This window comes from Aquarana catesbeiana, linkage group LG07, assembly GCF_042186555.1.
Source record: "Aquarana catesbeiana isolate 2022-GZ linkage group LG07, ASM4218655v1, whole genome shotgun sequence".
Classification (NCBI taxonomy): domain Eukaryota; kingdom Metazoa; phylum Chordata; class Amphibia; order Anura; family Ranidae; genus Aquarana; species Aquarana catesbeiana.
The window spans coordinates 37,422,881-37,447,374 of NC_133330.1; the positions used below are offsets into that span (position 1 = coordinate 37,422,881).

A 24,494-nucleotide genomic window follows, 5' to 3' on the forward strand; every position below is an offset into this window, starting at 1 on the left:
CCTCATCCCCTATAAGGCCCCCAGCACCAAGTCTTCAGCCAAGTCCCCTAACCAAATCCTCAGCAAGGCTATCGCCACTAAGTCCCTTAACCCCCTCTAGAACTCCCATCCCCACACAGTGCTCAGCAACCTCCCTCAGAGCACCTGAGTTCGAGCAGTGCCCTCAAGTTTCCCACAATGCCCATGAAAAACCCACAACCTCCTCCAGAAACCTCATCCCCTACAAGGCCCCGATACCAAGTCTGCTGCCAAGTCCCCTAACCAAATCCTCAACAAGGCTACCACCAGTCCCTTAATCCGTCTTCAGAACTTCCTCCCACCCCACCCCCACCCCACCCCCACAAAGTAACACCCAACCCCATCCACAGCCTTCCAGCATTTCAGAACATATTTCATATTTCAATACTTATATTGTGTGAGCATATATTTTTTTTTTTTTTTTTTAAGCATTTTTTTAGGCCCTAATTTTTCAATCTAGGTAGCTTGCTGCAGAGCCACCAGCCTTCCACAGTGCCCCCAACTTTCCACAGTACTCCCCAACCTCCCTCAGAGCACCTGAGTCCCTGCAGTGCCCTCAAAACTTCCACAGTGCCCATGCAAAACTCCCAACCTCCTCCAGAGACCTCAACTTCCACAGTTGCCCCTAGAACCCTCATCCCCCTACAAGACCTCCAACACCAAGTCTGCTGCTGAGTCCCATAACCAAATCCCCAACAAGGCTACCACCACTAAGTCCCTTAACCCCCTCCAGAAGTCCCATCCCCCCACAGTGCTCTGCAACCTCCCTCAGAGCACCTGAGTCCCTGCAGTGCCCTCAAGTCTCCCACAGTGCCCATGCAAAACCCACAATCACCACCACTGAGTACCATAGCTCCCACCAGAACCCCCCCAAAAATGACACCCAACTCCATCCAGAGAAATCCAGAATTTCAGATCATATTTTATACTCTCATACTTATATTGTGTGAGTATAGACTTTATTTTTAAGCACTTATCGGGCCCTATTTTCAATATGATTGAGAACCACTGCTTTAGGCAATCTAGGTAATCACTAATACACATAGGTTTGCGCAGCCTATTGCATTACGGTGTGCACTAGACATGTGCAATTTGTTTCGTTCCGAATTAGTTTCTTGCCGAAATTCGACAAATTTGTTAATTCGGAAATATTCGAATTAACGAAAACCCGTTTAACTAATTTTTCCGAAAATTCAAAATAACAAAAATCCGAAATCTGAAAATTCGAAAGAACAAAAATCTGAAACTCAAAAATTCAAAATGAGAAAATCCAGAATTCGAAAGTCCAAAAATTCGGAAATTCGAAAAAACTGAATTTTCAGATTTTCACATTTTCGGATTTTCGTTCTTTCAAATTTTTGGCTTTTCGTTCTTTCGAAATTTTTGGATTTTCGTTTCCTATTTTCCGATTTTTGAATTTTCGGATTTTTGAATTTCGTAATTTCTACGAATTTATTTGAAATAACGAATTTCGATCATAATGAATGACCCGAAAAATGAAAAAAATAAATAAATAAAAATGAATGAAACAAAAATGTAAACAAACAAATTTTTCAGCAGTGCACATGTCTAATGTGCACCCCAAAGCTCAAACGCACATGCCTTTATTTGCAGCCTCAGCTGCACTGGACAATGAATGAATGGGAAGTGCTCTGTGCTGAGTGGCTTCCTGTTGATTCACAAACCAAAGCTTGTAAACACAGTTTACTATGTATCAGTTGTGAATGAATACAGTGAGTGAGTGTGTTCATTTAGAAAAGGAAGGGGCTGGTAAATGACATATTGACTAGCCCTTTCCCCCGCTCTGCATCCTGAAACACCCCCCTCAGCAGCTGAGGCGATAGAAGAGAAGGGAAGCCAGCAGCACTGTGTGGGGGCAACATGGGGGGGGACCCATGCAGTAGGGGGAGTCGGCAGCGCACAAAGTGATTAGGGTGTGCCCACACCCCCCCTCACGCCTATGTTAATACATCACTAAATGTATTTTTTATAAATACAAGCAGTGTAAGCACCTGATTTTGTATTAGTTTCTTATAGTATTACAGTACAGCAGAGCAGGAGTGTGAAAGGAAGAAGTAGAACAAGAGCCAATTAGTTCATGTGTTGACAAGAAGCATGCTAGTAGAAAGGAGAGAGTAGAGTGACAGAGAGATAAGCTCATCACTGTGCTGCTTCTCCATGCACTGTCTAGTCACAGGCTGTGGGGAAGTCCAGGGCAGTCTGGGCTCAAAAGGAAGCAGGTTGAATGATGCTGGCTACCAGACTGAGGACATCATGTAGCAGAAAAGAAGTACTACATAGGATAGCTCTGGATTAAATGTGATTATTGCAAGTGTAGCAAAGTTCCGGGCCTCTTTAGGCCTAATGGTGACCTCCAGAGTTAGGGAGAGCTGACATCTTTCCGTGTAGAGTGGGTTACAAGGCATGGTGGGTGTAATGCAAGGTGAAAGGGTGGGCACCAGACACTTTTTGAATGAAAGAGATTTATTATCTCTTAAACAGAACTGTGGAAGAGGGTTAGGGCCAGGGCACCCTTAAGTAGATGCAAAGATAATTAGCAGACTCCGAGACTTCTATAGGTGGACAGCTATATAGGCGAAGGCTTCCTGCCGGACACCACTTCTGTATAGGTAGGAGGCTGTCTCCTATGGCAACAATCTTGTAGCTGTTACTAACGGTAATGGTATTCAACTATTTGCAACACGAACAGTTCTCCTTACCCCACACTCTCTCACTGTGGGTCTTCACTCAACGAGCTCCCAGTCTCTCTCACTAGACTTCAGATCCACTAGCCACTGAATCCCCTGAGCTCCTCCACTTTAGCACTCAGTATCTTCCTCAAGCGTCACCCCCACTTCCCTGCTGGGTCCCTGGCTTGGCACTCACAGATACTCCTCTAGCTTCACCCCCGCTGACACGTTAGGTCCCTGGCTTGGCACTCACTGATGCTCCAAAAGCGTCACCTCTACTGTCCTGCTGGGTCCCTGACTTGGCACTTGCTGAAGTTTTCCCACTTCTTCACTGTCCCCGGCTGGCGAGAAGTCTGCTCTGGTACTGGCCTCAGCTTACTCACAATGGTCTCCGGTAGCAAGGTGGATGGTGCCTTATTGGCAACAGCTTCCCCTCTATCTCAGACCGCAACTGGTTCCCCTGCCGGTGGAACCGTTACTTCTGCTTGGACTACAAGCCCGCAGTCCCAACCCTACGCTGTTCTCCTGCTTCTGGATAGGACCTCAGACAGCCTAGCAGCCAGATGTCCCCGGGCTAGGCCTAAGGCTAGCAGCCCGGGGCAACATAACACACGTCCACAGCCATCCAGGCGGCACAGAACGCCGATCACCTGACTCTACCCAAATAAACAGGCTCTCCCAGCAGGCCAAGAGACCCAAGAAAATCCTTACCCATTGGCTAAGATGCCCCATTCATTCATAATCTGTTCTTGCTATGCTCTTGTCCTATCTAATTTCACCAGCTACAATGCCACCTAGTGACAGAAGAGAGAAGTGCAGCAAGCCCAGAATTAGGGTGAAGTCAATTGATCTCCTAAAAATTGGCCAAGGCAACTATCACCTGGCAACTACATTTGATAGCAACCCTGCCTAAACATCAGGGTGCTAAATCAGAAAAAAACGCTTTTTATTTTATCTTTTAGTGGGCCATTCATTGTTATCTTGTTGTTTTTGGATGGTGTTGTGCTGTAAAAGCTTAGTTTTTTGTTTCTTTCTGCGACTCAGTTGGGTAGATGTCCCCTGAACTTCCATACAGGTATAGTTCAACAATGCAATGTATTGAGTTTCTGTTTTGTAAATCATTGTAAAGTGCACACAAAAAGAGTATAAATTTGCAAGAAAGTGCAAAAAGAGACATATCACTGATGTTTAGGGGTTTCAGTGGACCCTTTTCTCACCACTGAGGCCCCAAAGCATTGTTAGATATGTCTATTTTTGCCTCTTTTTGCACTTTTCGTTTTGCACTTTACCACTATGCACTTTAAAATGTAACCTCAATAAGTGATAATTCTGAGGCTTACCCATGCAATGTGCTGGCTTTACATGTGAATATCACATACCAACCAATCAACTTTCAATTTTATGATTTTTGCAGTCTAGGCCAGGGGTCTCCAAACTTTCCAAACAAAGGGCTAGTTTACTGGCCTTCAGACTTTATGGGGGCCAGACTGTGGCCAGTGGGAGTAAACAATGTCTGATCTTTGGTATTAGGGGGAGAAATAGTTGGTGTCAGTGGGAGGAATAGCGTCCCGTTTTTGTTGTCAGTGGAAAGCATTATTCCTCATCGGTGTCAGTGGAAGGAATAATACCCCATTGTTTGTGTCAGTGGCAGGAATTATGCCTCAAGAGCCAGATAAAGGCAAGCAAAGGGTCACATATGGCTCCAGGGCCACAGTTTGGATACCCCTATTCTAAGCCTAAATCTGAAAAAAGATCCTGATTCAACAAGCTAAACAAAATGTTAGCTTACTTTTCATATATTGTCTCCTAAATGGTCTGTCTAACATTATCCAAAAGAATGGTGAGTGTGAAACAACAAGTTTGATTTCTGTATCATATTTTGGTTAACAGCAACATTTACTGCAAAGGAGATCCAAGGATAGTTCACATGGTCAATGACACTATTAGCACTAACCTGGATCAGACTTGGAAAATGTGTCCATATCCAGCAAACTCCTGTAAGGAAAGAGATAAAGAACATGATAGTAAGAGGAGGAAGAAAGAGAAAAAAAAGACACAGAAAAGAAGGCAAGTTGTGTAAGCAAAAGCAGATACCTTCTACACCCTACCCATCACTATTCCCTCCCATATACTTTGATCCCTTCATTAACAGAAATTGAAATTTGTATGAGGCCTTATTAAACCCTGCCATAATAGGAACACTCTTTACAAACACAAGCCTAAAGGAAGGCTGGGAGTACCTAACGTTACTCATTAATATAAAGTTGCCCAAATAGCACCACTAATCCAAATACCTTCTGTTTCGGAACCTCCATTATGGATTCTTCTAGGTATAGATGTCTACCCAATGTCCCTTTCCTGCCTTATCAAAATCCATCCTCCCTTACCTTCTAAATCTCTCAACCCAATCTTGGAGCACACCCTGTCTGTCTGGGAATCTGATACTTTGTGGGTTTTATCTCACCACATCTCCTTTTGCTTAAACTATACAATTGCCCTTTGACAACCTCTAGACGATCTCCACCAATTTTGCTGGTGGATCTTGCAAGTCCTTACAGCGGATTCTCCACCCAAAAGGGGAAATTGTGATTGTTTGTACCCTTTTCCCCTCCACTGCAACATTTGGCGCATTTGGGGGGGGGGGTACCTGGTTTTGACGTTCGGCCCCCCCATCCTTCCCCTGCAGTCCTTTTGACAACTCCTAGACTACCTCCACCAATTTTGTTGGTGGATCTTGTAAGTCCTTACAGCGGAACTCCACCCAAAAGGGGGGCAAGTTCCACTTGTTTTCACCCTCCACTGCCCCATTTGGCACTTTTTTGGGGGGGGGGGGGAGTGTGTACCTGGTTTTGACAGACACCTGCTCCCACTTCCAGTTCAGATCGCCGCTGTGAACTGAGACATAAGTTCGGCTCCCTTCTCCTTCCCCTGCAGTCTTCTGGGACACATCACAGGTCCCAGGAGATTACGAGACCATTTACAAGGCGCAGCCTGACTTCCTCTTTCCCTTTTTTCAGATGCCGGAACCTGCACTGGAAGCCGATTAAAGAATCAGCTTGGGTGAGGACATTGCTGCATCCCTGGACAGGTAAGTGCCGTTATGCTAAAAGTCAGCAGCTACAGTATTTGTAGCTGCTGGCTTTTAAATTTTTTGGAGGGGAGCTTGGAGCCCCACAATCTTCCCACAACTTCAAGTTTCACATAAAATCCCAAATAGGGAATTCTATTGTTATATACAAATGTGCCACTACTTGGACTCTCCACTCAGGACTCGGAAGCCTAACTTTGACCCAATTTTAATCTCTCTGCTGATCTAATCCTTCAGCAAACTGAATAATCTCCTTATATTTTTCTTCTTTTTTGGTTAATTCTACTCATCAAATCACTACTTACTATACACTTTGGGAATCGGAAGTCAATAGATCTTTTCCACCCAAAGATTGGGACCAGATATGACTTGCCCCCCCTAAGAGCTCTCAGAATGTACAAGCACTGAAAACTCTTATAAGGTCTTGACACACTGGTACTTCTTCCCGGTGCACATAGCAAAAACTATGCTTAGACACCTTTCCATCTGCTTTAAAGGGAGTCCGCCTGAAGGAATCATGAAACACGTATGGTGGACCTGCCTTATAGTAAAGAGTATATAGCGCCTTGAAAAAGTATTCCTACCCTTTGAAATTTTCCACATTTTGTCATGTTACAACCAAAAACGTAAATGTATTTTATTGGGATTTTATGTGATAGACCAACACAAAGTGCCACATAATTGTGAAATGAAAGGAAAATGATAAACGGTTTTTAATTTTTTTTTACAAATAAATATGTGAAAAGTGTGGCGTGCATTTGTATTCAACCCTCTTTACTCTGATGCCCCTAACCAAAATCTAATGGAACCCATTGCCTTCAGAAGTCAACTAATTAGTAAATAGAGTCCACCTGTGTGTAATTTAATCTCAGTATAAATACAGCTGTTCTGTGAAGCCCTCAGAGGTTTGTTAGAGAACCTTAGTGCACAAACAGCATCATGAAGGCCAAGGAACACAGCAGACAGGTCAGGGATAAAGTTGTGGAGATGTTTAAAGCAAGGTTAGGTTATAAAAAAAAATATCCCACGCTTTGAACATCTCACAGAGCACTGTTCAATCCATCATCCAAAAATGGAAAGAGTATGGCACAACTACAAACCTATCAAACATGTGGTCGTCGACCTAAACTGACAGGCCGGGCAAGGAGAGCATTCATCAGAGAAGCAGCCAAGAGGCCCACAGGACAACTATTAGTTGTGCACTCCACAAATCTGGCCTTTATGGAAGAGTGGTAAGAAGAAAGCCATTGTTGAAAGAAAGCCATAAGAAGTCCCATTTGCAGTTTGCGAGAAGCTATGTGGGGGGACACAACAAACATGTGGAAGAAGGTACTCTGGTCAGATGAGACCAAAATTAAACTTTTTGCCCTAAAAGCAAAACGCTTTATGTGGCAGAAAACGAACACTGCACATTGCCATAAATACACCACCCCCACCGTGAAACATGGTGGTGGCAGCATCATGTTGTGGGGATGCTTTTCTTCACCAGGGACAGGGAAGCTGGTCAGAGTTAATGGGAAGATGGATGAAGCCAAATACAGGGCAATCTTAGAAGAAAACCTGTTAGAGTCTGCAAAAGACTTGAGACTGGGCGGAGGTTCACCTTCCAGTAGGACAATCTCAGTGATAAATGTAAACATACAGCCAGAGCTACAATGGAATGGTTTAGATCAAAGCATATGTGTGTGTTAGAATGGCCCAGTCAAAGTCCAGACCTAAATCCAATTGAGAATCTGTGGCAAGACTTAAAAATTGCTGTTCACAGATGCTCTCCATCCAATCTGACAGAGCTTGAGCTAATTTCAAAGAAAAATGGGCAAAAATGTCACTCTCTAGATGTGCAAAGCTGGTAGAGACATCCCCAAAAAGACTTGCAGCTGTAATTGCAGCGAACGGTGGTTCTACAAGTATTGACTCAGGGGGCACCATACAAATGCACACCACACTTTTCACATATTTATTTGTAAAAAATGTTGAAAACCATTTATCATTTTCCTTTCACTTCACAATTATGTGCCACTTTGTGTTGGTCTATCACATAAAATCCCAATAAAATACATTTACGTTAGTTAAAAGTTAAAAGTCATATACAGGGGATTATAAATTAGACTATAGAACAGCATACCTAAAGAGGCACTGGGAACTTTTGTACCCGCAAGTGTAGTCAGATGAAGGAAAAATTCAGACAAGCTCAATGTTCTGTTGATGTGTTTTCTACACATCAAGGATTGCCTAAATGAGTTCTGGGTAATTTTAATTGATAAAAAACGTAGCATATGTGCTGTTCCTTTAGAGCAGGCATGTCCAAAGTCTGGCCCACGGGCCGATTGTGGCCCAAGTTCCGGTTTGATGTGGCCTCACTGGTAATTTGGATGTATATATCTTTTGTGGCCCGCAACCAATCCCAGAGCGGCATAAAAGACATATACCGTATTTATCGTTCTGGCAGCCTCAGAGGGGACAGGGAGGGGACGGGACGAGTGCCGTCAGATTACATACAGGAAAATCTCCTGTTTACTCGGCGGCCTCTATAATAGGAAGTCCCATCTCCTGGGCTGGCATTGGATGACTGTTCTGTCTATCATAGGAGGCGGGACTTTATATTAAAGAGGACATTGAGTAAACAGGAGATTCTCCTGTATGTAATCTGTTGGCGCTCATCCCGCCCCCCTCCCTGTCCCCTCCAAGGCTGCAGATGGGCTTCGATCAGGCTGCACTGATGGCAATGGTGAGGATGCATTCATGGCAATGGTGAGGCTGCAGATGGGCACTGATTAGGCTGCATTGATGGGTACTGACCCTTATTTTGCTTCACAGTTCTATATTTAAAATTTAAGTTTTTTCCTGAAACTTCCCTCTTAAAGTGAAGGTGCATATTATACCCCTGTGCGTGTTACACGCCAATAAATAAGGTATATCCAAAAAACATGCCCAAGCTCATCCTTAGGCTCTTCACCACACACAGCCACAAAGGCAAGAGAATTCTTGTTGGGGAGTGTATTAGTCAATTTGCATTTCATTTTAATGGTTCAAAGAATGTCAGGAAAAATGGTCGGCCCTCACGCATGTTCACTTCATCAAATCTGGCCTTCTTTGAAAAAAGCTTGCACACCCCTGCTTTAGAGCTATGTGCTGTGGCCGTGACTCCTACACACATGTGCAGGAGTGATGTCATCATGGCTCGGCCATTCAAGCGGCGAATCAGGAAGGAAGACCGAATGAAGATGGAAGCCTCTGCGGCAGTGACAGAGCACCACTGGAGGGCTTAGTTTCAAGGTAAGTCTTTCACAACGTACTAGCACATTATGCCTTTACCTATGCCTTTAATGCTAAACTGATGCCCTATAGAGGCTTTAAAAAGCATCGCTAATGGAAAATATAGGGTACTGAAATTTGTTGCCGTTTCAAGGGTGCATGCAATTTTAAGGCTTGCATGTTTGGTATCTATTTACTTGGTGCTACCTCATCTTTTTTATTTTACAAAAAATGTTGGGTAATTTGCTGTGTTTATGTGCCATAAAAATACCATGAGTGTATTTTTTCGGACATTTTGCATTTCCTAAACTGTTGCACTAATATGTGACAATGAAAAATAAAATAATAATGCTTAGGGGTTTTATGTAACCTTCAGGCCTAAAATTATCTTTTAAATGTGTGCAAAAAATGCAAAAAACAGCCCTGGCAGTGAAAGGGTTCATGCTTGTTCAGAATATGTAATACTTTTCACTAAAGATGAAATGAGAAAAAAAAAAGAAATACCGAGGGACAAAAGAGGGGGATACAAATGGAAGAAGGGAGATTGTGTAAGAGAAAAACAGTACCGCTACACCTTTACCATGCTGTAAACGTACAAGATAATATATGCATTAACATCCATTCTATGTACTTCTTTGTAAGATGTTCTCACTTCCACCTCGCTGGAAGGCAGCATTGTGACGCGAACATCCTACATAGCCATCAATTAATGTTTGCTGTCCTGCCGTTTACCTGTGGTATAAAAACACGCATTACAGCGCAGGCAAACACAGAGATATGAAAAGATCCCAAGAGAGGGAAAGAAAGGAGAGAGATGAGAGTGAGAGAAATATAAAAGAGAGGGAGCAATAGAGATGGAAATGAGATAGTGAGAAAGAAGAGAACGAGAGAGAAGAGAGAAGAGAAAGATAGTGAGAGAGAAGAGAACGAGAGAGAAGAGAAAGAGAGAGCGGCAGAGAAGAGAGAGAGCGAGAAAGAGGAGGGAGAGAGAGAAAGAAGAGAAGGAGAAGAGCTAGAGCAAGAAAGAAGACAGAGAGAAGATAGAGAGAAAGTGAGAGAGAAGAGAAAGAGAGAGCGAGACAGAAGATAGAGAGAGATTGAGAGAGAACGCAGACAGTGAGAGAGAAGAGAGAGCAAGAGAGAAAAGAGAGAGTGAGAGAGAAAAGAACGAGAGAGCAAGAGAAATTAAAGTGATAGAGATATAAAAGAAATTGAAAAAAGTGTGTGTGTATGGGGGAGAGAGAAGAGAGGGAGAGAAGAGAACGAGAGAGTGAGAGAGAAGAGAGAGAGAAGAGGAAAGAATGTGAGAGAAGAGAGACAGAGAGAGAGATGAGAGAGAGCAAGAGGGAAGAGGGAGAAGAGAATGAGAGAGTGAGAGAGAAGAGGGAGAGAGAGAAGAGGAGAGAATGTGAGAGAAGAGAGACAGTGAGAGAGATGAGAGAGAGCAAGAGAGAAGAGAGAGCAAGAACGAAGAGAGAACGAGAGAGAAGAGAGAGAGAGAAGAGAGTGAGAGGGAACAGAGAAAGCGAGAGAGAAGAGAGAGAGAAAGAAAGAGAGAGGAGAGTGAAAGGGAACAGAGAGAGCGAGAGAGAGGAGAACGAAGGAGGGGAGAAGAGAAAGAGGGAGAGCTAAGAAGAAGAGAAAGAGGGAGAGCGAGGAGAAAGAGAGAGCGAAGGAGAAGAGGCAGAGCAAGAAAGAAGACAGAGAGAAGAGAAAGAGTGAGCGTGAGAGAAGAGAGAGAGAGTGAGAGATGAGAGAAACAGGGAGTGAGAAAGAAGGAGCGCGAGAGGGAAGGGAGTGAAAGAAATAAGGCAGAGGAAGAAAGAAGACAGAGAAGATAGAGGGAGAGCGAGAGAGAAGATAGAGAGAAAGAGAAGAGAGAGAGTGGGAGAGAGAGAGGAGAAAAAGAGAGAGCGAAAGAGAAGAGGCAGAGCAAGAAAGAAGACAGAGAGAAGACAGAGAGAGAGTCAGAGAGAAGAGAAGCAAGAGCAAGAGAAAAGAGAGGAGTTGAGAGAGGAGAGAGTCAGAGAGAAGAGAAAGAGAGCAAGAGAGAATAGAGTTAGAGGAAACAAAGAGAGTGAGAGAGAGGAGAAATATAGAGCGAGAGAGAGAGCATAAGAGGGAAGAGAGTGAGAGAGAAGGGAGCGAAAAAGAAGAGAGAGAGTGAAAGAAGAAAGCAAGAGAGAAGATAGAGAGCGAAAGAGAAGAGAGAGAGAGCAAGAGAAAAGAGAAAGACCGATCGAGAGAAAAGAGAAAGTGAGAGAGAAGAGAGAGAGCGAAAGAGAAGAGATAGAGCAAGAGAGAAGAGAAAGAGTGAGAAAGAAGAGAAAGAAAAAGCGAGAGAGAAGAGAGAGGGAGAGGAGAGGAAAAAGGGGGGTAAAAGAGATATTGAGAAAAGTGTGAGGGTGGTGAGAGAGAGAGAAGAGATCAATATAAGATAGGGTGACCAGGCATCCCCAATTTTGGGGGCCTGCCCCAGAGAAAAAAAATGTCCCTGATTAAAAGTCTGTGTTCCCGAATTCTTTCCAGCTTTAATAATGGCATCCCCGGCCCTGGCGGCTGCTGTGTAATCCATCTCAGTAACATTTCTGTGATTGGATTGGAGCAGGAGGAGGGAGGGGAGGGGTGTGTCTGCTCCGAGCTGTGTCCGGGGTTATTGATGATGTCACATGCAAATATTATGAGGTCTCCCCAGTCCCTCCCCTTCTGCAGACTCTGTTGCGGGAGCGGAGGAAATGGATGATTTGCTGCTTTTCCTCTGCTTGTGACGGCGACCTGCAGTGCACATTGGGGCCTGCACTCTTGACCCAGAGCAAAGTAGGCTCAGGTGTTACTAAAGTATCAAATTATTTCATACATAACGATAAATAGCGATAAAAAGCTTTTCACAAGGATAATGAACTCAGTCATGTGATAGTAACTTTTCAATCCCACTGAACTCAGCTCAAAATATTTTTCAAAATAAGGATCCTTTTTTAGGTGTTTTAGCTTTTTTTAACTGAGTCTACTGTCTACTTCCATCACCCTACATCCAGAATTAAATGACTTTGGGTGGAGGCCAGGTTCAGACCTATACACATCGGGAACGCGCACAAAATTGCACACTTTTCTGACATGTAGAGAAACGTGCGCTTTAGCAAATGTGTGGCAGTGCATTCATTTTTAATAGCACCACCATGCATCTGCAAATGCGTGCATTTTAGTGAAGGCCAAATAACAAAGGTGCTGTAGCACCATGTGGTTCTGTGTGGCACACCTCAGGAAAAGAGCCAGGGACTTTTTTTTCCACATTTCTCACGCTTAGAGCACCCGTTTGAAATGAATGGGCTGCCCTACATGTGACACGCGGGAATTCGGAAATAACACACTGAAATGCGCCCACGCTTGATTGCACCCATAGACCAATCAACCCAAAAACCTACCTATGCATTTTGGTCAGATGAATATCCTACTGACTGCTCTCAGAAAAAAACGAGATCTTCCTGCCTTAAGCTGGCAACAGACTGCTGAATCAGCTGAAATTTGAGCCATGTGTAGCCCTTTTAGCACCACTTGGCTCAACAAAAGTGTATTTAGAAATTCACTGAGCCGGGTGGAAAATTATGGGTTGTACAGCGACTGCAGCCTATCAGGTGCAGAACAGTGACTGCGCCCTATCAGGTGCAGAACAGTGACTGCGCCCTATCAGATGCAGAACAGTGACTGCGCCCTATCAGATGCAGAACAGTGACTGCGCCCTATCAGGTGCAGAACAGTGACTGTGCCCTATCAGATGCAGAACAGTGACTGCGCCCTATCAGGTGCAGAACAGTGACTGCGCCCTATCAGCTGCAGGACAGTGACTGCACTCCCCAATCAGGTGCAAAACAGTGACTGTGCCCTATCAGATGCAGAACAGTGAATGCACCCTATCAGCTGCAGAACAGTGACTGCGCCCTATCAGGTGCAGAACAGTGACTACACCCTATCAGATGCAGAACAGTGAATGCACCCTATCAGGTGCAGAACAGTGACTGCGCCCTATCAGATGCAGAACAATGACTGCGCCCTATCAGATGCAGAACAATGACTGCGCCCTATCAGATGCAGAACAATGACTGCGCCCTATCAGATGCAGAACAGTGACTGCGGCCTATCAGATGCAGAACAATGACTGCGCCCTATCAGGTGCAGAACAATGACTGCGCCCTATCAGCTGCAGAACAGTGACTGCGCCCTATCAGGTGCAGAACAGTGACTACGCCCTATCAGATGCAGAACAGTGAATGCACCCTATCAGGTGCAGAACAGTGACTGCGCCCTATCAGATGCAGAACAATGACTGCGCCCTATCAGATGCAGAACAATGACTGCGCCCTATCAGATGCAGAACAATGACTGCGCCCTATCAGATGCAGAACAATGACTGCGCCCTATCAGATGCAGAACAATGACTGCGCCCTATCAGATGCAGAACAATGACTGCGCCCTATCAGATGCAGAACAATGACTGCGCCCTATCAGGTGCAGAACAGTGACTGCGCCCTATCAGATGCAGAACAGTGACTGCACCCTATAAGGTGCAGAACAGTGACTGCGCCCTATCAGATGCAGAACAGTGACTGCGCCCTATCAGATGCAGAACAGTGACTGCACCCTATCAGATGCAGAACAGAGACTGCACCCTATATGGTGCAGAACAGTGACTTCGCCCTATCAGATGCAGAACAGTGACTGCGCCCTATCAGGTGCAGAACAATGATTGCGCCCTATCAGATGTAGAACAGTGACTGCGCCCTATCAGATGCAGAACAGTGACTGCACCCTATCAGGTGCAGAACAGTGACTGCTCCCTATCAGATGCAGAACAGTGACTACACCCTATGCAATCATTGTTTAGGTATTCAGACAGCTATGGGTGCTGCAGCTGTCTGAATGCAATAACCATCAGTCCAGATTACTCCATCCATGCATGGATGGTGGAATCTATTTAATGAAATCTAACAGTGTATGGCCAACCCTAGTTTCCATCTCTGCTCCACACTTCTGTAGGGTCTCATTTTTTCTGCTGCAAAAAAAAAAAAAGTCTCACTACCTCCGCTGCCTATTCTGTCATCTAAAAAAGGAATTAAAACATGACCAGTAATGCCGTGTACACACAAGCGGACTTTTCGACCGGACTGGTCCGACGGACTTTCGTCAGACTTTTGACGGACTTCGACTTGCCTACACACGATCACACCAAAGTCCGACGGATTCGTACATGATGACGTACACCGGACTAAAATAAGGAAGTTGATAGCCAGTAGCCAATAGCTGCCCTAGTGTTGGTTTTTGTCCGTCGGACTAGCATACAGACGAGCAGATTTCTGGGTCCGGGGGAGTTACGGTGTAAAGATTTGAAGCATGTTCCAAATCTAAAGTCTGTCAGATTTGCGACTGGAAAAGTCCGCTGAAGGTCCAGTGAAGCCCACACATGATCGGATTGTCCGCCGGATTTGGTCAGTCGGCGTAGTCCGATCGAAAAGTCCGACCGTGTGTACGCTGCATTAGAATCGTATTGTGGCCACAGGAGGTGGACGAAGCTGGGAACTCAATCACCAACATAGGATACACAAGGAGATATAAAAAGTATGTGGGTGATTCAACTCCCCAGCACCCACCAATAGCTAGTATCAGTTTGGCGATGGCTTCAAGCTGTATAGCGAAGTTTCCCTTTAAACCTATATCCTGAGCCCTAATAGAATTTATTAAAAATTCTCAATTCAGTGCATAGAACTTCCCAGAACTGCCGTTTAATTTGTCATTATGTTAAATGCGTCAGGTTTCTCAGTATTCGGGAATGTATTTGTTGCTATTGCCATCCCTTTAATAATGATACATACACAGGATATGCAGAGAAATCGAATCAATCTTGCACCAGTACACATATAGAATATTTATTATCTATGAATAATGCAGGTAAGTTTTATTTCAGCCTTCCAGAAGCTGCACCGTATAGAAATTATTTCATTATTATTTCCCTATGTGTGTTAATGAAGTCATAATGGTACTTGGAAAATGTGTCTACCAGTATAAATATTATGTACACATTAAAATGGCTCATGAGACAAAATGGAAAATGCAGCAGTAATTATAATTTAGCATTATGCAAAGCGTTGGCATTATGTACAGCGTACTGTAAACAGTGCACGGATAGAGTAGTCAAACAGAAACTATAGCATATATACACATTATATACAGTATACAATACATACACTATATGGGCAACAGTATGTGGGTACACTTCCAAATTATAAAATTCAAAGGTGAAAACTGAAGGGTAACTTTAGGCTTGGTTCACATCTATGCATGGTGGGAACGTGCGGGAACGTTTTCTTTACACACACAGAAACATGCTGCTCTTTAGCTGATGCTTACTGGCACCTCATGCATGAACAGTTGCATGCATTTTTAGTGTGGCACAATTTTACAAAAGGGTAGGGGACTTCTTTTCCCATGTTTCTCGTGGGTAGGGCAGCACAATGAAATAAATAGGGCGGCTGCCCTACATGCTACACGCAGGAACATGTGAAAAAACTAGTGGTACCGCGGGAAGGAAGGAAAGAAGGACGATAAATAGGAGATAGGAAGGGTGGGAGGAAGGAAAGAAGGAAGGAAGGTAGATAAAGAGGAGGAAGGAAGCAAGGAAGGAAGGAAAGAGAAAGGATTAAAGGAAGGGAGAAAGGAAATAAGTTGAAGAGGAAAAAGAATGGAAAGGAAGGGAAGGAAGGAAGGTAAAGAGGAGAAAGAATTGAAAGAAGGGAAGGGAGGGAGAAAAGAAAGGAAAGAAGATAATGAGGAGAAAGGAAGGCTGGAAGGAAAGTAAAGAGGAGAAAGAATTAAAGGGAGCGAAGAAGGAAGGAAGGAAGATAAAGTGGAGAAAAGATTAAAGGAAGGGAGGAAAGAAGGAAGGAGAAAAGATTGAAGAAAGGGAGGGAGGGAGGAAGGAAGGAAGATGAAGAGGAAAAAGGATGCAAATAAAGGAAGGAAGATAAAGATGAGAAAGGATTGAAGGTAGGGAAGGAAGGGAGAAAAGAAAGTAAAGAGGAGAAAGGAAGGAAGGAAAGTAAAGAGGAGAAAGGATTGAAGGGAGCGAAGAAGGAAGAAAGGAAGATAAAGTGGAGAAAGAAAGGAAGGAAGGAAGGAAGGAAGGAAGGAAGGAAGGAAGGAAGGAAGGAAGGAAGGAAGGAAGGAAGGAAGGATGAAAGGAAGGAAGGAAGGAAGGAAGGAAGGAAGGAAGGAAGGAAGGAAGGAAGGAAGGAAGATAAAAAGGAGAAAGGATTGAAGGAAGGGGGAAGGAAGGAAGATAAAGAGAAGAAAGAATGGAAGGGAAGGAAGATAAAGAGTGGAAAGGATTAAAGGAAGGTAAGGAAGGAAGGAAATTAAAGAGAAGAAAGAATTGAAGGACGGGAAGAAGGAAGAGAGAAAGATGAAGATGAGAAAGGATGGAAGGAAGGAAGATAAAGAAGAGAAAGGAAGGAAGATAAAAAGGAGAAAGGAAGGAAAGTAAAGAGGAGAAAGAATTGAAGGAAGAGAAGAAGGAAGAGAGGAAGATGAAGATGAAAAAGGAAGGAAGGAAGATAAAGAGGAGAAAGGATTAACAGAAGGGAAGAAAGGGAGGAAGGAAGATAAAAAGAAGGAAGGATTGAAGGAAAGGAAGGAGGGTGGAAGTAAGAAGTGAAGGAAGGAAGAGAGATAGGGGAGATAAAGGAATTAATGAAGGTAGGAAGAAGAGCAGAAATGACAGAAAGAAGGAAGGGGAAAAAGGAAGCAAGGAAGGAACTGTAAGGAGGAAAAGATAAGTAGAAATAAAAAGAGAAGGGAGAGAGAATAAAGAGAAGAAAGAAAGGATGGATAGGTAGATCACATTAACTTATCCTTCTCTGCATATATTTTTGGGTGAAAATTTTCTTCCGATCCTTTTTTTACCATTCAGTCTTCAATTTAAAGTCCATTCACTGAAAACAGGGCCACAAACAGATTTACAAATAAATAATATGAGACCGAACAGCCGTGTATCTATAAATATAGATTCTGGGGTATCTTCTGAATTATGTTCCCTTTCTGCCTCCCATAATCCCATTTCCCAGCAACCATCCTAGATATTTCCTAATGTTTTATTGATGTCGATATACTGAACCATTTCGAGTCATTCTCGCTGTTATTATACCTTCTATAAAGGTTAAACGCAGCTCTGTAACCTGTATCAGGAAACATGGCAATAATAATTAGATGTAGCACTTAATATCCTACATCTATAATCATGGCCAACATAACGGTTTGTTAATTTAATAGAATTGCCTTAATCTCTCAATTATACCTTACCGGATAAATTGGGTTTTAGCTGTGACCTATCTTGCTCATACATTAGGAACGTAATGCAGCTGCTATACTGCTATACAGGGAAAATACACAGCACTATATTATTAGATATTTGCAGTGTGTAAATATATATATATATATATATATATATATATATATATATATATATATATATATATATATATTTATATTTATATATCAGGTTATATAGTGATAGATTTTGGCACAGATGGGTTTATATAATAAGAAAGTGAATGGAGCAGGTATGATGTGCATTGCTGATACCTATTTTATTTCTTGGCAAACCTAAAGCCGCGTACACATGAGCGGACTTTTCGTGCGGACTGGTCCGACGGACTATCCGACTGACTTTCGACGGACTTCCAACGGACTTTCCGAATGAACGGACTTGCCTACACACAATCACACCAAAGTCCGACGGATTCGTACGTGATGACGTACGACCGGACTAAAATAATGAAGTTGATAGCCAATAGCTGCCCTAGCGTCGGTTTTTTGTCCGTCGGACTAGCATACAGACAAGCGGACTTTTCAATTCTGACGTAAAGATTTGAAACATGTTCCCAATCTAAAGTCCGTCAGGTTTTTGACCGAAAAAGTCCGCTGAAGGTCCAGTGAAGCCCACACACGATTGGACTGTCCGCCGGACAGTCCACTCGTGTGTACGCTGCATAAGGCTTAGTTCATACGGTAGTTGTCCCTGAAGATTCTTGTCCTGGGAAATGCCCTAGGAAATGTAACAACTTTGGAATAAAGTCATGTTTGCTTGAAACATCAGTCCTAGTCACAGTCCTTACTTAGCTTCTTTGAATTAATATCTCCATTATGACAACGTGATGCATATTTGCAGCAACACGGTGGGTCTTAATGTCCAGCAGACACATATATGCAAAACTGTGTCGTTCTGTTGTGTGCTCCATTGGTCTATGGCTGTCACCAACAACTCATAGTAAACTATTGATGATCAGGAACCGGTAGGATGGAGTTCTGATGATGTCATCACTGTGCAGCCAACCACAGTGAACAAATGAATGAAAGCCCTTCCTAAGGCCTTCAGCATCATGGCCCACTTAAAGTGAAATCATGTAGGGAACTGCCAATGTTGATAAACTCACTAAGGGCCAATTTATAAAGCAGCCATATGATCTTACTGCGGCCTTACCGCTACTTATAAAGCACATTATTGTGCTTTACAAAAGTATATCGCCTCCTCTTGCAAGCGGAATCTTATTCAAAGACATTAAAAAAAACTGTCAGTCATGTGACCAACCTCTTCCTTAATCATGGAGTTTTCTCTGCAGCTTTAAGCAAAGAAAACTCTGTGGGACACTGGAGGCTACACACTTTGGTCTGCAATTTATGAATGGGATGTAGAATGTAGACCACAGTGGGGAGTTCTAAGGCAGTGTGCAGCGGAGAGTGACAATGCATATCAACGCTCTGTTTAAATTGGCCTCTATGTCTACCTATATTATCTTTAATGTGAGTTTTATTTAAAAGATGTCTAAAACTAAGAAAAAAACATATCATATGTTGCAGCTTACCAGTCCTGAGATGTTGTGATTGTGTTAGTTGTGGTGTGGGTATACAACTTAGGGTTGTCCTGTGCTTGCATATGTGTTGTAACACCCACCTATAAAATATGGCCAATGGATATGTTGGGAATTCAATTATATCCTTATTTGGGCCTGTTTTAAACTTCCTGCCCCCCCCCCCCCCCCCCAGGCCAACTGTCCTATGTGTTTACCTCCAACCCCAATAGACAGGCTTGGTATCAGACGTCATAGCCAAACAAAGATCACTGAGGCTGAAACTGACAGTATGCTGATTCAATATCAGGGAACCTAGAACATCCATCTATAAGGGAAGGGCACAACCTAGTCTGCCAGTTCAGTTCTAGATGTATGAACCAAGAATGCGTAAATTGTATGTAAATTGTACACTGTTCTGGCAACAAAAGTGCACAAATTGTGCAGAGCCACCAACAATGAGGGCCTAGCTGGATTGTACAGGCAGGTACAGCAGGAATCTGGAACCTTTTGCTAGATACAGGAACGTCATAGTATGAGAGGCTTGATGTGTGGGTAGCTCTGTGCTGCCCCGGACAGTCCAAGCTCCCTAGATCAAGGTCTGTGTCATCTATGTAGAAATTTAGCCCACATTATCAGAGATTTAAAATTTCTTTGACTTCCCCTGAGTCACCTCGTTATAAAGGCCAACACTTGACTGGTCAATACAGACATCAGGCCCATTATAGCTCCAGAATTCATAAATGACTACTATGTGAGGTGTGCACTAAGCCAAGCACAGGTCCACTGTTCCACCGAGAACACCAGGCTGAAACAGGTCCGCTCACTAATAAGGAACAAGCTTTCTGTGAACCTTATATTGATCACTTCATAGGAAAGGATAGATTTACCTCACCCTCCAAGGCAAAACATGACTAGGATGTAATTAAGAAGCACAGGGCAAGCTAAAACATTCCCTGCAACAGAAAAAGCTGCAGAGAACACAGGAATGGAAACGAGGTGAACAGGTTGCGACAGAACATTGTTTAAAATTCAGTCTTTGTGTACAGCTTCCGTTAAACTGAGAATGCCACTTGGATGAATGATAAAAGGCCTTCAACATTACAGAACAATTCCAGTTGATAGGGACTGACAATCAGCTAGCTATAACATGACCTGAATGAATGAGAACCTGCACAGACAATCACAGAGATCCCACTAATAAGGTAATCAAGAGATACAGTCAGGTCCATAAATATTGGGACATCAACACAATTCTAATCTTTTTGGCTCTATACAACACCACAATGGATTTGAAATGAAACGAACAAGATGTGCTTTAACTGCAGACTTTCAGCTTTAATTTGAGGGTATTTACATCCAAATCAGGTGAACGGTGTAGGAATTACAACAGTTTGTATATGTGCCTCCCACTTTTTAAGGGACCAAAAGTAATGGGACAATTGGATGCTCAGCTGTTCCATGGCCAGGTGTGTGTTATTCCCTCATTATCCCATTTACAAGGAGCAGATAAAAGGTCCAGAGTTCATTTCTAGTGTGCTATTTGCATTTGGAATCTGTTGCTGTTAACTCTCAATATGAGATCCAAAGAGCTGTCACTATCAGTGAAGCAAGCCATCATTAGGCTGAAAAAACAAAACAAACCCATCAGAGAGATAGCAAAAACATTAGGTGTGGCCAAATCAACTGTTTGGAACATCATTAAAAAGAAAGAATGCACTGGTGAGCTCAGCAACACCAAAAGACCCGGAAGACCACAGAAAACAACTGTGGTGGATGACCGAAGAATCCTTTCCCTGGTGAAGAAAACACCCTTCACAGCAGTTGGCCAGATCAAGAACACTCTCCAGGAGGTAGGTGTATGTGTGTCAAAGTCTACAATCAAGAGAAGACTTCACCAGAGTGAATACAGAGGGTTCACCACAAGATGTAAACCATTGGTGAGCCTCAAAAACAGGAAGGCCAGATTCGAGTTTGCCAAACAACATCTAAAAAAGCCTTCACAGTTCTGGAACAACATCCTATGGACAGATGAGACCAAGATTAACTTGTACCAGAGTGATGGGAAGAGAAGAGTATGGAGAAGGTAAGGAACTGCTCCAAAGCATACCACCTCATCAGTGAAGCATGGTGGTGGTAGTGTCATGGCGTGGGCATGTATGGCTGCCAATGGAACTGGTTCTATTGTATTTATTGATGATGTGACTGCTGACAAAAGTAGCAGGATGAATTCTGAAGTGTTTCGGGCAATATTATCTGCTCATATTCAGCAAAATGCTTCAGAACTCATTGGAGTGGCGCTTCACAGTGCAGATGGACAATGACCCGAAGCATACTGCGAAAGCAACCAACGAGTTTTTTAAGGGAAAGAAGTGGAATGTTATGCAATGGCCAAGTCAATCACCTGACCTGAATCCGATTGAGCATGCATTTCACTTGCTGAAGACAAAACTGAAGGGAAAATGCCCCAAGAACAAGCAGGAACTGAAGACATTTGCAGTAGAGGCCTGGCAGAGCATCACCAGGGATGAAACCCAGCGTCTGCTGATGTCTATGCGTTCCAGACTTCAGGCTGTAATTGACGCAAAGGATTTGCAACCAAGTTTTAAAAAGTGAAAGTTTGATGGATGATTGTTAATCTGTCCCATTACTTTTGGTCCCTTAAAAAGTGGGAGGCACATATACAAACTGTTGTAATTCCTACACCGTTCACCTGATTTGGATGTAAATACCCTCAAATTAAAGCTGAAAGTCTGCAGTTAAAGCACATCTTGTTCGTTTCATTTCAAATCCATTGTGGTGGTGTATAGAGCCAAAAAGATTAGAATTGTGTCAATGTCCCAAAATTTATGGACCTGACTGTACACGATATTACCAAAAGTATTGGGACGCCTGCCTTTACATGCACGTGAACTTTAACGGCATCCCAGTCTTAGTCCGTAGGGTTCAATAATGAGTTGCCCCACCCTTTGCAGCTATAACAGTTTCAACTCTTCTGGGAAGGCTGCCCACAAGGTTTGGGAGTGTGTCTATGGGAATGTTTGACCATTTTTCCAGAAGCGCATTTGTGAAGTCAGGCACTGATGTTGGATGAGAAGGCCTGGCTCGCAGTCTCCGCTCTAATTCATCCCAAAGGTAGGGCTGGGAAAAAAATCGATTTAAATCTTGAATCGAGTTGAGAAGTCAAATCGATTCAAAATTTAAGCAAATTGATTTTTTTTTTTTCACCGCACCGGTCCCGAGGCGCTGTGGGCATGAGTTTTTAGGCGTCTCCGGGCCGGGCCTGAAGAGCTGCGGGCAAGGAGTTTTTAGGTGAGGCCGGATGCCGCGGACTAGGCCGAAGCCGCGGCCTCGCCTAAAAGCTCATGCCCGCAGCGCCTCGGGACCGACGTGGTTTCCAAAAAAAAAAAAAAAAACTCGATTCGAATCGTGAATCGAGTTTTTTTTAAGAGAATCAAAGATTTTTTTTTTAAAGAAAATCTCCCAGTCCAACCCAAAGGTGTTCTATAGGGTTGAGGTCAGGACTTTATGCAGGCCAGTCAAGTTCCTCAACCCCAAACTCGCTCATTCATGCCTTTATGGACCTTCCTTTGTGCACTGGTGCACACTCATGTTGGAACAGGAAGGGGCCATCCCCAAATTGTTCCCACAAAGTTGGGAGCATGAAAATGTCCAAAATATCTTGGTATGCTGATGCCTTAACCACTTAAGGACCAGCCTCGTTTTGGATTTTAGGTGTTTACATGTTTAAAACAGGTTTTTCTGCTAGAAAATTACTTAGAACCCCCAAACATTATATATGGTTTTTCTTCTAACACCCTAGAGAATACAATGGCGGTCATTGCAATACTTTTTTTTGCACCGTATTTGCGCAGCGGTCTTATAAGCGCACTTTTTTTGGAAAAAATTCACTTTTTTGAATAAAAAAATTAAACAACAGTAAAGTTAGCCCAATTTTTTTTAATATTGTGAAATATAATGTTACGCCAAGTAAATTGATACCCAACATGTCATGCTTGAAAATTGCGCCCGCTCGTGGAATGGCGTCAAACTTTTACCCTCAAAAATCTCCATAGGCGACGTTTAAAAAATTCTACAGGTTGCATATTTTGCGCTACAGAGGAGGTCTAGGGCTAGAATTATTGCTCTCGCTCTACCGGTCACTGTGATACCTCACATGTGTGGTTTGACCACCATTTTCATATGCGGGCGCTACTCGCGTATGCGTTCGCTTCTGCGCGCGAGCTCGTCGGGACAGGGGGGTTTTAAAAATTTTTTTTTTTTATTTTTATTATTTATTTTAAAATATTTTATTCATTTTTACACTGTTTAAAAAGAAAAAAAAAATTGTTTCACTTTTATTCCTATTACAAGGAATGTAAACATCCCTTGTAATAGAAAAAAGCATGGCAGGACCTCTTAAATATGAGATCTGGGGTCAAAAAGACCTCAGATCTCATATTTACACTAAAATGCAATAAAAAAAAAAAAAAAAAGTCATTTAGAAAAATGACATTTGAAAAAATATGCCTTTAAGAGGCGTGGACGGAAGTGACGTTTTGACGTCGCTTCCGCCCAGCAGTATCTTGGAGACGAGTGAGCGCCATCTTGGCCTCACTTGTCTCCTGACACACAACGGAAGAGGACGCGATCGCCTCCGCCGCTACCGACGGCTCCGGTAAGCAGCGGAGGGCACCGGATCGCGGCGGGAGGGGGGGGCCCCTCTCCCGCCACCGATAAAAGTGATCTCGCGGCGAATCCGCCGCAGGGACCACTTTTATCTGAAAGCCGGCCGCCGCACGAAAACGGGGATACCGGGGTTATGGCAGCTAGCTGCTGCCATAACAACGATATCCCCGTTCAAACTTAGGACGTATATAGTCGTGCGGCGGTCGGGAAGTGGTTAAGAGTTCCCTTCACTGGAACTAAGAGGCCAAGCCCAACCACTGAAAAACAACCCCCACACCATAATCCCCCCTCCACCAAATGATTTGGACCAGTGCACAAAGCGAGGTCAATAAAGACATGGATGAGGGAGTTTGGGGTAGAGGAACGTGACTGGCCTGCGCAGAGTCCTGACTTAAACCCGATAAAACACCTTTGGAATGAATAAGACCGGAGACTGCGAGCCAGGCCTTCTCGTCCACATCAGTGCCTGACCTCACAAATGCACTTCTGGAAGAATAGTCAAACATTCCCATAGACACCTTCCTAAACCTTGTGGATAGTCTGCCCAGAAGAGGTGAAGCTGTTATAGCTGCAAAGGGTGGGCCAACTCAATATTGAACCCTACGGACTTATGCCCTGTACACACGGTCGGACATTGATTCGACATTCCGACAACAAAATCCTAGGATTTTTTCCGACGGATGTTGGCTCAAACTTGTCTTGCATGCACACGGTCACACAAAGTTGTCGGAAAATCCGATCGTTCTGAACGCGTTGACGTAAAACACGTACATCAGGACTATAAACGGGGCAGTAGCCAATAGCTTTCGTCTCTTAATTTATTCTGAGCATGCGTGGCACTTTGTGCGTCGGATTTGTGTA

The 24,494-nt window shown here is 43.5% G+C and overlaps 1 protein-coding gene across 1 annotated transcript in view; it reads right to left on the reverse strand.

Annotated features, from left to right (window-relative positions):
- Positions 1–24,494, reverse strand: part of CPNE9 (copine family member 9) — a 468,155-nt gene that overhangs the window by 374,015 nt on the left and 69,646 nt on the right. Inside the window, exon 3 of the mRNA XM_073591994.1 lies at positions 4,663–4,703. Coding sequence (XP_073448095.1) covers positions 4,663–4,703 — 41 coding nt within the window. The remainder of the gene's footprint in view (positions 1–4,662; positions 4,704–24,494) is intronic.